The sequence below is a fragment of the Canis lupus genome, chromosome 12 (assembly GCF_048164855.1).
Source record: "Canis lupus baileyi chromosome 12, mCanLup2.hap1, whole genome shotgun sequence".
NCBI lineage: Eukaryota > Metazoa > Chordata > Mammalia > Carnivora > Canidae > Canis > Canis lupus.
Genome location: NC_132849.1, coordinates 29492803 through 29507284, shown reverse-complemented (window position 1 = coordinate 29507284; position 14482 = coordinate 29492803). Strand labels below are relative to the sequence as shown.

The following is a 14482-nucleotide window of genomic DNA, read 5'->3' as shown; positions in this document are numbered from 1 at the left end:
CTAATTAACTTGACTTAAATGATATTTATAGAATAAATACTCTATCCAACAACACAGAATGTACATTTTTTACTTATTTTTAAATTTTATTTAAGTATAATTAACATACAGTGTTTATTAGTTTTAGGTGTATAATATGTATGATTCTTCAATTCTATACATTTCTAAGTGCTCATGAAGATAAGCATACTCTTCATCCCCTTCACCTATTTCACTCATATCCCCCAGCCACCTGCCCTTTGATAACCACAAATTTGTTCTTTATAGTTGAGACTCTAGCTTGTCTCTTTTTCTTCTTTGTTCACTTGTTTCATTTCTTAAATTCCACATATGAGTGAAATCATATGGAATACATCTTTCTCTGACTGACTTATTTTACTAAGCATTATACCCTCTGGGTCCATCCAAGTTGTTGCAAATGGCAAGATCTCATTCTTTTTATGGCAGAATAATATTCCATTATATGTATATATATCACATCTTCTATATCCATTCATCTATTGATGGATGCCTTTGTTGCTTCTGTATCTTGGCTATTGTAAATAATGCTGCAGAAACACAGAGGTGCATATATCTTTTGGAATTAATGTTTTCATTTTCTTTGGGTAAATGCCCAATAGTGGAATTACTGCACCATATGGTATTTCTATTTTTATTTTTTGAGGAACTGCCATACTGTTTTCCACAGTGGCTGCACCAATTTGCATTCTCACCAACACTGCACAGGGGTTCCTTTCTCCCCCTATCCTTGCCAACACTTCTATTTCTTGTGTTTTGGGTTTTAGCCATAATGTGATATCTGTGGCTGTGATTTGCATTTCCCTAATGATTTGTAATGTTGAGTGCCTTCTCATATGTTTGTTAGCCATCTGTATGTCTTCTTTGGAAAAATGTCTATTTTTTTCAAGTGCACATAAAACATTTATCAAGATAGACCATGTAAATTTAAAGGATTGAAATCATACAAAGTATGTCTTCTGATTAGAATTAAATTAGAAACGAATAACAAAAACATCTGGAATAATACCATGTATTAGGAAATTAGACAACACACATAATTTATAGGTCAAAGGAGAAATCACAAGGGAAATTAGAAAATATTTTGAATAAAATGAAAATGAAACAGAACATATCAGAATTTGTAATGTATAGCTAAAGCAGTGCTTAGAGGCATACTTATAATTAAAATACATTAGAAAAGGATAAAGGAAAAAAAAAGAAAAGGATAAAGGTAGAGAATCAGTGGTGTAAATTCTCATTTTAAGAAGCTAGAAAAAAAGAACAAATTCGAAGCAAGCAGAAATAATAATATAAATGAAAGCAGAAATCATTGAAATAAGAAATAGCCAAAAAATAAGCATAATTAATGCAAAAATAATTTTTTCTTTAAAAGATAGATAAAATTTATAAACCTTCAGCTAGATTAATTAAAAAAAGAAGAGACACAAATGATCGATATCTGAAATAAATGAGAAGACATCACTACAGATCCTATAGATATTGAAAGGATAAAATGAGGGACACCTGGGTGGTTCAGTGGTTGAGTGTCTGCCTTTGACTCAGGGCATGATCCTAGTGTCCTGGGATTGAGTCCCACATCAGGCTCCCCGTGGAAAGCCTGCTTCTCCCTCTGCCTATGTCTCTCCCTCTCTCTCTCTGTGTCTCTCATGAATAAATAAATAAAATATTTTTTAAAAAAGAAAGGATAAAATTAAATATTATTGTTATTATTATTGATGTAACGTCAATGTAATGCCAATATGTGTGACAATATATATGAAATAGAAAATTTCATGAAAGACACATATTACCAAAAGTGACTCAAAAAGAATTGGAAAATTTGAATAGCTTCATCTGGCGTTGCTGGTAAAATCTACCAAATACTTAAGAAAAGAAAACATATTAACTTTACACAAATTCTTTTGGAAAATGAAGGGAAGACTTTGTAACTCATTTTAAGAGCATTAATTACCCTGACACCAAATATCAGAAAGGGAGACAGAACGTAAAGATTGCTAACTCTGGGAAACGAACTAGGGGTAGTAGAAGGGGAGGAGGGCGGGGGGTGGGAGTGAATGGGTGACGGGCACTGGGGGTTATTCTGTATGTTAGTAAATTGAACACCAATAAAAAATAAAAAAAAAATTACCCTGACACCAAAAACAGACAAAGATATTATGAGACCAATATTCCTTGTGAACAAAATGTTATAGATCACATACAGTATATTTTACTGTAAAATAATATACAATGATCAAGAGGGATTTATCTAGGAATGTTAGGCTTGTTTAACATTTGAAAATCAATCTATACAATTTGCCATATTAACATTATAAACGAGAAACATCATATAATCATCTCAATAGATGACACTCAATTGATAGAGAACAGTCAGTGAATCAACACCTCCAACTGCCATCACTCTTCGCGATCTCCAGAGTCTGAAGGATCAGTTGAGAAGACCAGAAAGGCTATACTTCATGGTATTTCTCATGAGTTTGAGGGGCTTCAAGGAAAGTACCCAGCTCAGTGTGTTTACCACCCTTGAGTTTAGAGCCTGATCCTGGAGTTTGGTTGAACATAGAGAGAAAGAGTTCACTAAAGATTTTATTCCCAGCAGTTGTTAAAAACAATAACTCATTTTAAGAGATTTTAAAAACAAAGTCAATAAGAAGGTGTTCAGAAGAAGGGAGAGAGAAGGAAACCTGTATTTTCCATTATAGTATTCTGAAACATGGTGAAGAAAAAACCAGAACTGAGGGGGGAGGTGTGCAGATGCAGGAAGGCCAATAGATATTGTCTGCACAGTAGTCATGACCACAGGTGGCTGAGAGATGAAGGAAAACAGTGACTTTTACCACGTTGAAGGAAGATATTATTCATATCTGTATACATTTCTATTGGTGCTATAACTAATTGCCATAAACTTGGTGGCTTAAAATAACACAAACTTGGGCAGCCCAGGTGGCTCAGCAGTTTAGCACCGCCTTCAGCCCAGGGCCTGATCCTGGAGACCCAGGATTGAGTCCCATGTCGGGCTCCCTGCATGGAGCCTGCTTCTCCTTCTGCCTGTGTCTCTGCGCCTCTGTCTCTGTCTCTCATGAATAAATAAATAAAAACTTTAAAAAAAAACAACAACACAAACTTGTTGTCTTACAGTTCTGGAGATCAGAAGTCTGAAATGGGTCTCAATGATAAAAATCTGTCAGCAGAGCTGTATTCCTCTTGGAAGCTCTAGGAAAGAATTGACTTCCTTGCCTTTTCTAGCTTCTGGAAACTACCTCATTACTTGGCTTTGTGGCCCCTTCCTCCATTTCAAAGCCAGCAATGGCTAGTTGAGTCCCACGTTGCATCTCTCTGACTGCTTTGTTGTCACATCTCCTTCTCCTGCCTCGCTCTCTTATAAGGACCCTCATCATTACATTTGGGCTCCTGGATAATCCAGGATAATCTCTCAATTTCAAGATCCTTGATTTTTTTTTAAAGCTTTATTTATTTGAGGGATGCCTAAGTGGCTCAGTGGTTGAGCATCTGCCTTCAGCTCAGGGTGTGATACTGGAGTCTTGGGATCAAGTCCTGCATTGGGCTCACCGTGGGGAGCCTGCATCTCCTTCTGCCTGTGTCTCTGTATCTCTGTGTCTCTCATGAATAAATAACATCTTGAAAAATAATTTTTTAAAAAAGATTTATTTATTTGAGAGAGAGAGAGAGAGAGACAGAGTGATAGCAAGAGTGGAATTAAGAGAGAGGGAGAGAGAGAAAAAGACTCTCCACTGAGCAGAGAGCCTGACATGGGGATGGATCACAGGACCCTGAGATCATGACCTGAGCCGAAGGTAGATGCTTAACCAACTGAGCCACCCAGGTGCCCCTTAAGATCTTTGATTTAATTGCATCTGAAAAATCCCTTCTGCCACATGGGGTAACATATTCTCAGGTTTCATGGACGAGGACCTGGTCACTTTGGGGGCTATTATTCTGCGTAACACACTTTCAACGGAAGTAGAATTAGAAAAATTAAAAACATGAGAGACTCGTAAAACATTTCTGTGTGAAAGGAAGAGGGATATAGTTTGGATTATGATCTTATACACTAGACTGCAGCAGGGAGAGAGTTACATTGAGTGCCTGCTTTTTATGGGGTCAAGGGGTGTGGAGACAGATGCCAATGTGAGCAATGGGGCCTCTGACGCCTGGACAAAAAGCAAGGGTGAAGTTTTCCAAGGGGAAGATGGCATGGGGGATCCTCATGGAGGCAGAGCACAGAGTGACAGTTCTGCAGGGCACATGGAGACTTTGGTAGCATCTGAGGAAGGTGCAGAGGTCACCCTGTGCTTGCCTCAGATGCGCCTGTGCCCTGGTTCCTGGAGCGGGGGTAGGGGTGCTGCTGCGTCCCTCTCACGTCTGTGCTTCCCTTGCTCCTCTCGCTCCTCTCGCAGGTATGCCGGGATCCTCCTGGACGAGGACATCTTCCACGGGAAGGAGCTGGCGGACAGTCGGCCGTTGCAGGCGCTGGTGGCGGGGCTGAAGGCCTACAGTACCTGGGAGAACGTCCGCTGCCTGCAGGACTGCCGGGAGTGCACAGGAGGCATGGTGAGCCCTGCGGGCCCCAGAGCCCCCCAGGCCTCCCCGCTGCAGCATGCGCGAGGCCACTGCTGTGTGCTCACCAGCAGGCCACCACCTTTAGGCAGAAACCTGTTACCTTTGTGACCCTGGGTGCATCAGCTAGCCTTGCCATCCGTACGGTCTGCCTCCTACCATGCTGCAAGGACTGATGGGGATGACTACATTTGTAAAATGTAGCCCAGAGGGTCTGGCCCACACAGGCCTACAATAAATGTCATTAAACTTGGTGGTGGCCATTGTTGGCAGTATGGGAAAGGGCCAATGAGGGTCAGATGATGACAGCACTGCTCCAAAGTTTGAATCCCTTGGGAAGAATGCAGGAAATGACCTCAGAGGTGTCCAGCCTCAGGAAGAAGGTAGACAGGGATGTGCCAAGCATTTGGAGACTGCTTAGGGGGTCCCCAACCCTGGGGCTCTAGCTGGATTGTGCAGTGAGGGGCACGAGGTGTGAGAAATCTCAGTATGAATCTTTGGAGAATTGAGGGGGACTCTGAGGACAGCTGGAATCTGTGCTCGATTCTCCTACAACCCTGAGAGCAGAGGCACTTTCAAGATGTAGGAAACAGGATATGGGGAGTTTCTGCACCCTTGTGGGGGCTCCGAGCTGATGAAAAGCAGAATCCACATGGGGTCTGTGAGGGATGGCAGGTGGGGTATGGGGCTGCGGACCTGTGCCATGGTGCCATGGCAGGGCTGTAGGGATCAGCTATGGTGGCAGCTAAGTTTTATCCCCAAATGACAGCCCTGCATTGGTGACCCCCAGAGACTGCACTTCTTCACTGGCATGTAGGCTGGATGCAGGCACTGCTGGAGCCTCCAAAAGACATTCTCTGGAGAAAGGGGGCAAGAAGGACCCCCTGTTGGGTTTTTGACCCGAGTTTGATCCTGAACTTGGCTGAATATTGGCCTGTAAACAGCAGTTCTGAACCTGCAGGGGAGGATTACGAGTTTTACCCTCAGTGAGAAGGGGTCAAGAGCAAGTTAAGGGCAGTGGTAGAAAATAAAGAGGGAAGGATAAGTTTTCAGAAACTCTGCTGTCCTGCTGCTCTGTATCAGAGCTGGGGCATTTGGAAGGGTGAGGAGTGAGGGATGAAGGGCAAGGAGTGAGGAAGGGCTGGCCCTTCATGGCAGGCCCAGCCCAAGAGTTTCTTCCACATGAACAATATGGATGGGAATGAGGACCTCCTGTGTTCTCATTTGAAAGCCAGTGTGATCATTTGTCTTAAAGTGGCTAAGGAAAGATGTGCCAATGATGTAGGGAGGGTTCAGTTAGTTAGGTGTGCACTCTGTATCTATGATGATGGTGGGGATGATGGTGGTGAACATGCCTGCTTTCCTCCTGTGGATGTTGTGTGGGAGTCCACATGGAAGGAAGGAGAATGCAGAACAAAGTAACAGCTGGCACTGGAGCACAGCTGAGCCAGTTGCTGAGGTCCTCTGAGGCAGCCAGTTACAATGGCTCAATGTGACTTTTCTTAGTGACCTGACAAGGTGGGAGACTCCTGCCACATGGCTGGTTTCCACCTATAACTCCAGGGAAGTGGCTATCTCTTGGAATCGGAGTTTGCTGGCAGCAGTTAGAAACAGAACTCAGAGATTCTGTGGTAGAGCAAGAAAGTTTAAGTTAGCAGGTAGGAGGTAAGACCAAAAGTGACCCCTCCAGCAGAGGCAGCCCACATAGGGGAGAGTTGGGGCTCTGCTAGCAGTGCTGAGCAGATGCAGATACTGTGGCTTCTGATAGGTGACTCAACCCAAGAGTGTGCTCAAAACCACCTGTGGTCTTTTCGTCTTCCTCCTTTGGCTCATTCCCTTTGATGCATTTCTTGGGCTGATTTGCCCAGTGGTCTCCTGCCCCTGGGCCTTCATACCCTCCCAGATGACCTGATAGACAGGATGGTAGACAGGTGGACTGATGGCAAATAAGATGATGGATAGATGGATTCATTAAATTGTTGCTCTGTGTATTCATTACCTCTGATAATTTAGTTTCACTGGAATGTTACTAATTTGGCTCTTTGGGATTTATGATTATGTATTTGAAAATGGGAAAGGGAAAAAAGGCTGTTAGATGTCTTGCAAGCATCGACATTGACAAAAATGATCAGTTCTTCCTGTCTGCTTGGCTTATCTCAGTCCCAAGGGGAATATTCAAGACGCAGCAGCCTCTAGCATTTGGTCTAGGTGAGAGCTCACCATCCCAGCATTGTTACTCTTAAGCTATTCTGTGCAAACCTTTGGATTCAGAGGTTCTTTCTCTCCACGTTTATTGTTTCCATAGCACTTGGTGGTCTATTTTTTTTTTTTTTTAAGAAAATGGAAGCCTGATTTTATTGATGCACACATTGACGGATCTGCGATTGGAAGGGGCGGTGACGTTAACATGACACTGGTGGTTAACGCAACGGAAACATGAGGGCAGGAGATGGCTTTGCAGGGACACGATGCCTTCATAAGTTAGGGAAACGGACTGCTAGCTGGCTGCCCTTTCATTTCATGTTCTTCACAAACTCCTCTCCCTTTTTGATGGAGGCCTTCAGCTCGGGGATGGCTTCTGCTATCATCTTCTCTTCAAAAGGGGAGATCTTGCCAATGCCTAGATTTTTCTCGATGCCCTTTTTCCCCAGCAGTAATGGTGTGGAGAAATAGGCACAGTCTTCTTCCTGGGATTTAACAAAGGAACATTCGACAACTCCTTCCTTCCCATTCATTGCATCCACAAGGGAGAAGACAAACCGGGCTCCAGCGTATGCCATGGACAGGGTGGTGGAGCCTGCTCCAGCTTTGGCCTTCACCACCTCCGTGACGGCCTCCTGGATCCGCCCAGCGACGGCTGCCAGCTGGTCCTGGGGAAGGTCCACCTTGGGAGTGCGCTGAGAGATCAGGGGGATGATGGTCTTCCCGGCATGACCGCCAATGACAGGCACATTGACTCGCCCGGGATCCAAACCCTTTAGTTCTGCAATGAAAGTGTTGGCCCTGACAATGTCCAGGGTCGTCACCCCGAAGATTTTATCAGGGTCATAAGCTCCGTGTTTCTTGAAAACCTCCGTTGCAATTGGGATGGTGGAGTTGACCAGATTTGAAATGACGCAGATCATGGCCTCGGGGCAATGCTGGGCGCAGGCCGCAGTCAGGGTGGCCACGATTGAGGCATTGGTGCTGACCAGGTCATCCCGTGTCACGCCTGGTTTTCTTGGGACTCCGGCTGGAATAACCACCACATCGCAGCCTTTGAGGCAATCCGGCAGCTGCTCGGGTCCGAGGTGGCCTTTCACGGTTGCTCTGGTGTCGATGTGGCTCAGATCTGCGGCCACTCCGGTGTATGAGCAACATCGTAGAGGGTCAGGCGGCTCCCTAAGGGGCTGTTCTTGAGAAGCCGCGCAAGGGGCTGCCCCATTCCTCCGGAAGCCCCAAGCACAGCTCCTTTAGCCTTGTTCTGGGCCGAGGTGCTGAAGCTGCGGCGGAGAGCGGCGCAGGAGCCGGCGGCTGGCAGGTGACACCAACGACCTCCACACTGCTTGGTGGTCTATTTAATAGTATCATCACTGTGCCTCAGGAAGCCTTGGGGAAGTCTTAGGTTGGCTCTTTCTACAGAAGCCTCAGCAACTGTTGCTTTCTTTGGGTGATAGCTTGAATGTTGCCAGAGTGACATGTAGTTGCTAAAAGAACATTCTTAGCAGTGAAGTAGATAAATGCAGAGTACAAGTAGAAACATAGTCTATCACTTTTTGTGCATAAAGCCTGGGCTAAATGAGATCTCGTACAAACTCTTTCTCCAAAATTAGATCGTCAAGTAAACAATACTGGTTGGAACTTTTCATAATTGGTGTTCACGCAAGCACGTCATGGTCTTAATGACTGCTGATTAAGAGTCATTGTTCCCTCTTTCTAAATTCTGTCTGTGTGCAGAGCAGTGTACGAGGTACACATTCCCCGTCCTGAGGGCCAGGTAACGTGAGAGTGGACAGTATACATGGTGCGTGGAACTGAGTGACCCTAGAATTCAGTCAAATGAGTGTTCAGGGACTGCCAGTCTGACCAGGTTGAAGTTACATGAAGTCACTCTCCTGACTAAAACAGCAGGACCCTGAACATCAGGCAGCGAGAATGAGGAAATAAAATAAAACCAGATGAGCTTTACATTTTTCCCAGTTTACTACCTTGAGAGTTTCCACACCATGCCTTAGGAGGGGCAACCAAGGCAGAGCCCAGTGAACTTGCTGATTTGAAGACACAAAGCTGAGAGTCAAGGGAGACCAAAGTACCTGGAATTCACTGGCTAGAGTAGGAGACGGAAGAGAACTTAGAGAGAGAACTCAGGCATCTGCGGTGGTCCCCTTCAGACATTCAGATGAGCACCGATTATTGCATGTGAGTGAGGGAAAGAATCACCTGGAAGATTTGGAGGGAACAATATCTGGTCTTCACACGGGGCTGGGAATAGTGCCTTTTCCCACAAGCCAGGCTGGAATACCTCAAAACTCAACCTGAGGAAAAAAGAAGTGTGTAAAAAAACAAAGTTAAGGATGACAGCAGATTGCTTTCTTAATATATAAGATTTTTTTCTTAGTATTTACATCTCTTTAAAAGGGAATTGAGGGGCACCTGGGTGGCTCTGTCAGTTAAGTATCTGACTCCTAGTTTTGGCTCAGGTCCTTCTAATCTCAGCATTATGGGATGGGGCTCAAAGGGTAGTCTGCTTGAGAGTCTTCCTCTCTCTCTTCCCGTCCTTCCCCTTGCTTGAACACACACACACTCTCTAAAATAAATAAATCTTTTTAAAAATTAGATAATTGACTCTCTTAACAAAAGTAATTTCAGTGTAGAGTCAGTTTTTATAACATATGTAAAAGTAAAATGTATGACAATAATCACATAAAGGCCAGAAGGGGAGAAAAGGAAGTATACCATTGTAAGGTTCTTATGCTACACCTGATGTCTGTATCTCCTGAAAGTAGACTGTGGGAAGTTGAAGACCTATAAACCCTAAAGCTACCACTGAAATAAAAAAAAAAAAAGAGTTATAGCTACTAAGCCAACAAAGGAGTTAAATGGAATTCAGCAATACTAAGTTAATCCAAAAGAAGGCAGGAAAAGAAGCAGGGGAGAATGAAGAGATTGTTCAAATAAAACACAAATAGCCATATGGTAGATGTAAACCGAACCATGTTCATAAACGCTTTACATGCAAATACCCCAATTAAAAGGCAGAGATTGCCAGATTGGATTAAAAAAACCAAGACCCAACTATAATGCCTATAAGAAACACACTTCGAATATAAAGACACAAAGAGATTAAAAGTAAAAGGATGAAGAAAGATATGCCATGCTCACAACTCATCCAAAGAAAGCCAGAGTGACTGTTAATATCAGACAAAGCAGATTTCAGAGCCAAGAATGTTGCCAGGGATAATAAATAAGTCCATTTCATAATGACAAAGGGACCACTTCGAGAGGATATAATAATCCTAAACCTAATAACAAACTTAGCAGGTTAACAATAATCGGGTTAATAACAGCCTTACCTACTTTGGTTATTCCCACTTTGCAGATGAAAAAATGGGGGCTTAGAGCAGTTGGACTTGTCTGAGCTCCCACAGGTGGCTAGGGGATTTAAAGCCCGATTCGCCTGACCCCAGAGCCCATATTGATATTGTGAAGCTGTGCCCCAGGGAGGAGTGGGAAATCATACTGAGGTGTCTGGGAGGCTCTCCAAGGAGGAAGGCTCACCTTTGTTGTGTGGAATGGACAGATACCCCTGGGTAAATGGGACCCCATTGCACACTGCATTTGCACACAGGTCCTGCTTCAGTTTAATGAGCCTCCTAATCTTTTGAGGCCCACACTTAACCAAAGATGAGGTCTGAACTTCTTGGGGCTTAGTGTCTCTGGTACTGCAGATCTGCCCTTCCAACTGATTCTTTATGCTGATGAAAGGCAGCCTCTTCCCATATCAGACACAGTATATGCAGGGACCCAGGATCCAGGGGCTGGAGTCTCTTTGCTTTTTACTTGTTTTAGTTAACAGTCATTAAGCACTTTCTATAGATGTAGGCAACTTTATAAGTGCTCTGCATATAGGAACTTAGCTAACTCTCCTATTAGATGAATACTATTATCAGACTTACTTTCCAAAGGCAGAAACTGAGGCCAGAAAGAGATTAAGTAACTGGCCAAGGTTAAGCAACTAAAAAGTGGCAGAGCCAAGCTTTAAGCCCTGAAAATCTATCTCCAGAGGCCATGCACCAAACCATTGGGTCATATGCAAATGAAGTGTGCCCTATGCTCCAGAAAATAGCTGAGTTCATGTTAATGGGATGAGCAAAGTTTGAATCTAGCATGCCACTTTGCACCTGTGTGACCTTGGTCAGGTCTATGTCATTCCTGAGCCTATAGACTCATGTTGCTGAGCTACCCAGAAGTTGGCATTAAACTGGATCCTCCCGTAATGGGGGAGGTTGACTGGCATGGCCAGATTCTATTCTTCTTAGACTCTCTGAGGTGATTCCTGGCTCTTGCCCTCTGTTGTACGGCTGAGGGAAGGAAGGTGGGATGTGGCTAAATTACTCACCCCAAACCTCTTCAGTAAGTCAGGGAGGGGTTGGAACAGGAGCTGGTATGCTCCTGCTCCTGGCATGCAGCCGGGCACCATTCCCAAAGGCCGGGGCTTTGTGCTTACACATGTTCTGCATTTTGGCTTCTAATCTCAGTATGTAAGTGGAGAATCCAACTGGCCTCATTTGAACATGATGAAAACCCTTCACCTGCCCATGTGGGAATACCCGGTGTCAATTCTGCGGGTTCTGGGTAGTCACATGACTCAGGCCTCAGCTGCTCCTCTCTGCTTCCACCTTCTTTCTTTAAGGATTAATGGGGTCAACCAAGTTCTTAGGACCATTGCTATTTAACTATACTTGTACATTGTCTCTTTTCTCCATACCCAAGCAAACTCAGATTGAATTTCCTACAATTGTCTGAGAAAGGAATAGGGAAACAGGACCTGGATTATAGAAACCTCTTATGAGGCTGAATGGTCAAGAGGAGCAGTGTAAGAGGTAGGGAGGAGCACTCATCACAGAAGGGGTGGGATCTCCTGGTCAGGGCAACGTGACCCTGGATCTTACCGCTGGGAGCCTTGGTTTCCTCATCTTTTAAAGCCTAGCATGTGATAGGCAGTCAGTAAATACTAGAATCTCCTCTTCTTTTTTCCTGGATGTGATCACATTGAAGAATCCCAGCTCTCTTGCCCTTCCCTTTCCCAATGACCCATTAGACACATGTGGAAGCTTCCTGGTTAGGGTTCCTTGAGGGGCAGCCTTGGAGAGTACAAGCAAGTCACATTCTCAGCATATCTGACTCCAGATCATCAGGGTCTGCAAAAACAGGCTTGGGGCCTAGACTGGCTGCATGGTTCCTGCTGCTCCCTCCACTGGAGTGAACTTAACAGGAGCCCTAGCTTTTGACCGTGGCCCTGACAACCACATTCTTCACAGGGACTTATTACAGTATCCCTGGCCTTTGCATGTTTCCTGTACCTGGACGCCTGTGGCCAGAAGCTGTGCTCTCTATGTTGTCCCCTTTGATATCAACACTGGAAGATACCACTTCTAGGCTCACTGAGCCCTGAAGGTCACTCTCCACAGCAGAATTTTAGGGTTCCCTCCATCGGGGCCTGTGAGAACCTTCTCATCTCCGCCCCTGCTCCATTTGTCCTCATTGTGTTTCAGAATCCTACATGGAAAAGCAGACCTGGCTGAAGCAGAATAAAGAAATTTCTGTACAAAATTGGAGCAAGGAAAAGTCTCAGAAGAGATCTATGACCCAGCATGATGATAAGGTTATCAGCAAACATGCATTGACCATTTCTTTCATGTTGGACACAGAGCTGCTGTTTGCTGTTTGGAGATGTCATCCAGCTGGGCCATGACTGAGTCATTATATTTTAAAGATTGCATAAGAGAACATTAAAACAATTATAAGTGTTTGTAAATTTAAAAAAAAAAAAAGTGGTGTGATGCAGAGCCCCTCCGTTATTTAGTAGACTTAATCCCAAGACTAATTCCACAGGGACATTCAACACCACCTCATTTATCTGGCATTGACCATTTCTTGGAACAAAGCCAAAGGCCTGAAATAAGCAAAACAGAACTCTGGGAATCCCAGTGAGATGACATGAAGTCTGCGTGCTGAAGCTCAAACCCTTAGTCATTCCTAAAGGAGCCTGGCCAGCTTCCTCTGGAGCCTGGTCATGCTTGTTGACTCTCACACATGGTTCCTGATTTCCTGAGGTGCTGCTGCAGAGTAGTAAGGATAGAAGGACTCTGAATACAAGCAGCTAAGAGTGCTGGTGACCAAAAAATAGCCAGAAGAACTAGAAAAAAACAGACTCAAAAATCCAAGAGCACAGTGGACCCTACTTCAGGCCCAAGAAAGAATCAAAACTCTTACGGAACATGAAATCCTCTCGGCAGAGTGGGTTCTGTGCAGCCAGGCAGGCTGGTGGCTGGTGCAAGGAGGATAGTCATTTGAAGGTCACCCCTCTATCCTGGGTGCTATAGGTTTACTATTCCCTGGAATAAGATAGATAGTATTTCTTTAACTGCTCAACTTTTCATAGTAATCCCCTGGATACGTATCTCTCAGAACAGATAAGTAGGTCAGCCTGACTTGGATCTAATATGGCAGAGACCATTTTGCTCCCCATCCAATTTCTTAAGAAGAAACAGAGCCAAGAAAAATCCTGGCTGGTGCCTGGGTCATGTGGAGCTAGCAATGCTGGTGGAGGTTTCTAGGTATGGAGGTCATGGATCCAGCTGGCTAGTATTGCATGTGTGAGCAGGGTAGGGGTAAATTGGACTTCACCCTAATGCCAAGTAACTGGGAAACATTACTGGGTAATGCCAAGTACCTGGAAAGGGTTCGGGTATAGCCCATACTCAGAAACAGTCCCAGGATCTGGCAGGCCTGAGAAAGGACTGGCTGGGATCCAAGTGTTGATCCTTGTAGAAAGGTCCTCTCTGTGGCTACTATGACAGTTTCTTCATCTAGACTCTTTGCTCAACCCCAGTTTTTCTAGAACACCAGTGGATCTCTGATCAACTTCTTCCCTTTCCATTTCATTGATTAGAGAATCCTTTCTCTGGACAGAGTTCTTCAAGAAGAACCTCAACATTTTGGGACTCTGGATTAAATCCTAGGCTTCTCTTCATTTCTGCTGTCACTTTCTGATCATTATGCAGACAACAATCAGTTTGATTGTAGGGATTTAGAAAAATAACAATAAAAACACTGCATAATGATAAATTATTTCTCAACTTTGAAAAAAAACCTTACTCCAAGATTAGAGGACTCAGCTCTTTTTTTTTTTTTTTTTTTTTTTCCCTCAAGAAAGGTTTCTGTTTTTGACTCCTTGACATTCTCTGAGTCCCTGCTAGGTAAAGTGCCAGACCCTATATAGGCGTTGCCACCTGTATTCCTCCAACAGTCCTATGAGTAAGAATTATTATCCTTATGGTTTTCACATGGATTGAGGAACCAAGGCCAGAGGGGAGATGCTATTTCTCCAGATCTAGTAGAAGGTGGAGGCAGGTTCTGATTCAAATCTCCCAAATCCAAGGCTTTTGTCCTTAATTCATGATCTTACTTTGTTGGGGGTGGGGGATGATAACTTTGTTTCTGGATCCTGGGTTCCATGTTAATCAATGTTCCATACTTAGCCCCTTCATTTAACATAATCCACAATTTTAAAACAAACCTCTGTGTTTTGCTGTGGTCACTGGAAAGAATAATCTCCCAGTGAGAAAATCCACATGTCATATTTGTGAGTGTCTTATGCTAGCAGGTCTTATCTTGTCAG

General features: G+C 44.1%; 1 protein-coding gene and 1 pseudogene across 4 annotated transcripts in view; one reads left to right on the top strand and one right to left on the bottom strand.

Moving 5' to 3' along the window:
• ACOXL (acyl-CoA oxidase like) overlaps positions 1-14482 on the top strand; it is a 353848-nt gene that overhangs the window by 174393 nt on the left and 164973 nt on the right. For all 4 annotated transcript variants that reach the window (XM_072770257.1, XM_072770256.1, XM_072770255.1 and 1 more), the window contains one exon: positions 4440-4593. In XM_072770257.1, coding sequence (XP_072626358.1) covers positions 4440-4593 — 154 coding nt within the window. The remainder of the gene's footprint in view (positions 1-4439; positions 4594-14482) is intronic.
• Positions 6961-11263, bottom strand: LOC140601862 (malate dehydrogenase, mitochondrial-like; annotated as a pseudogene).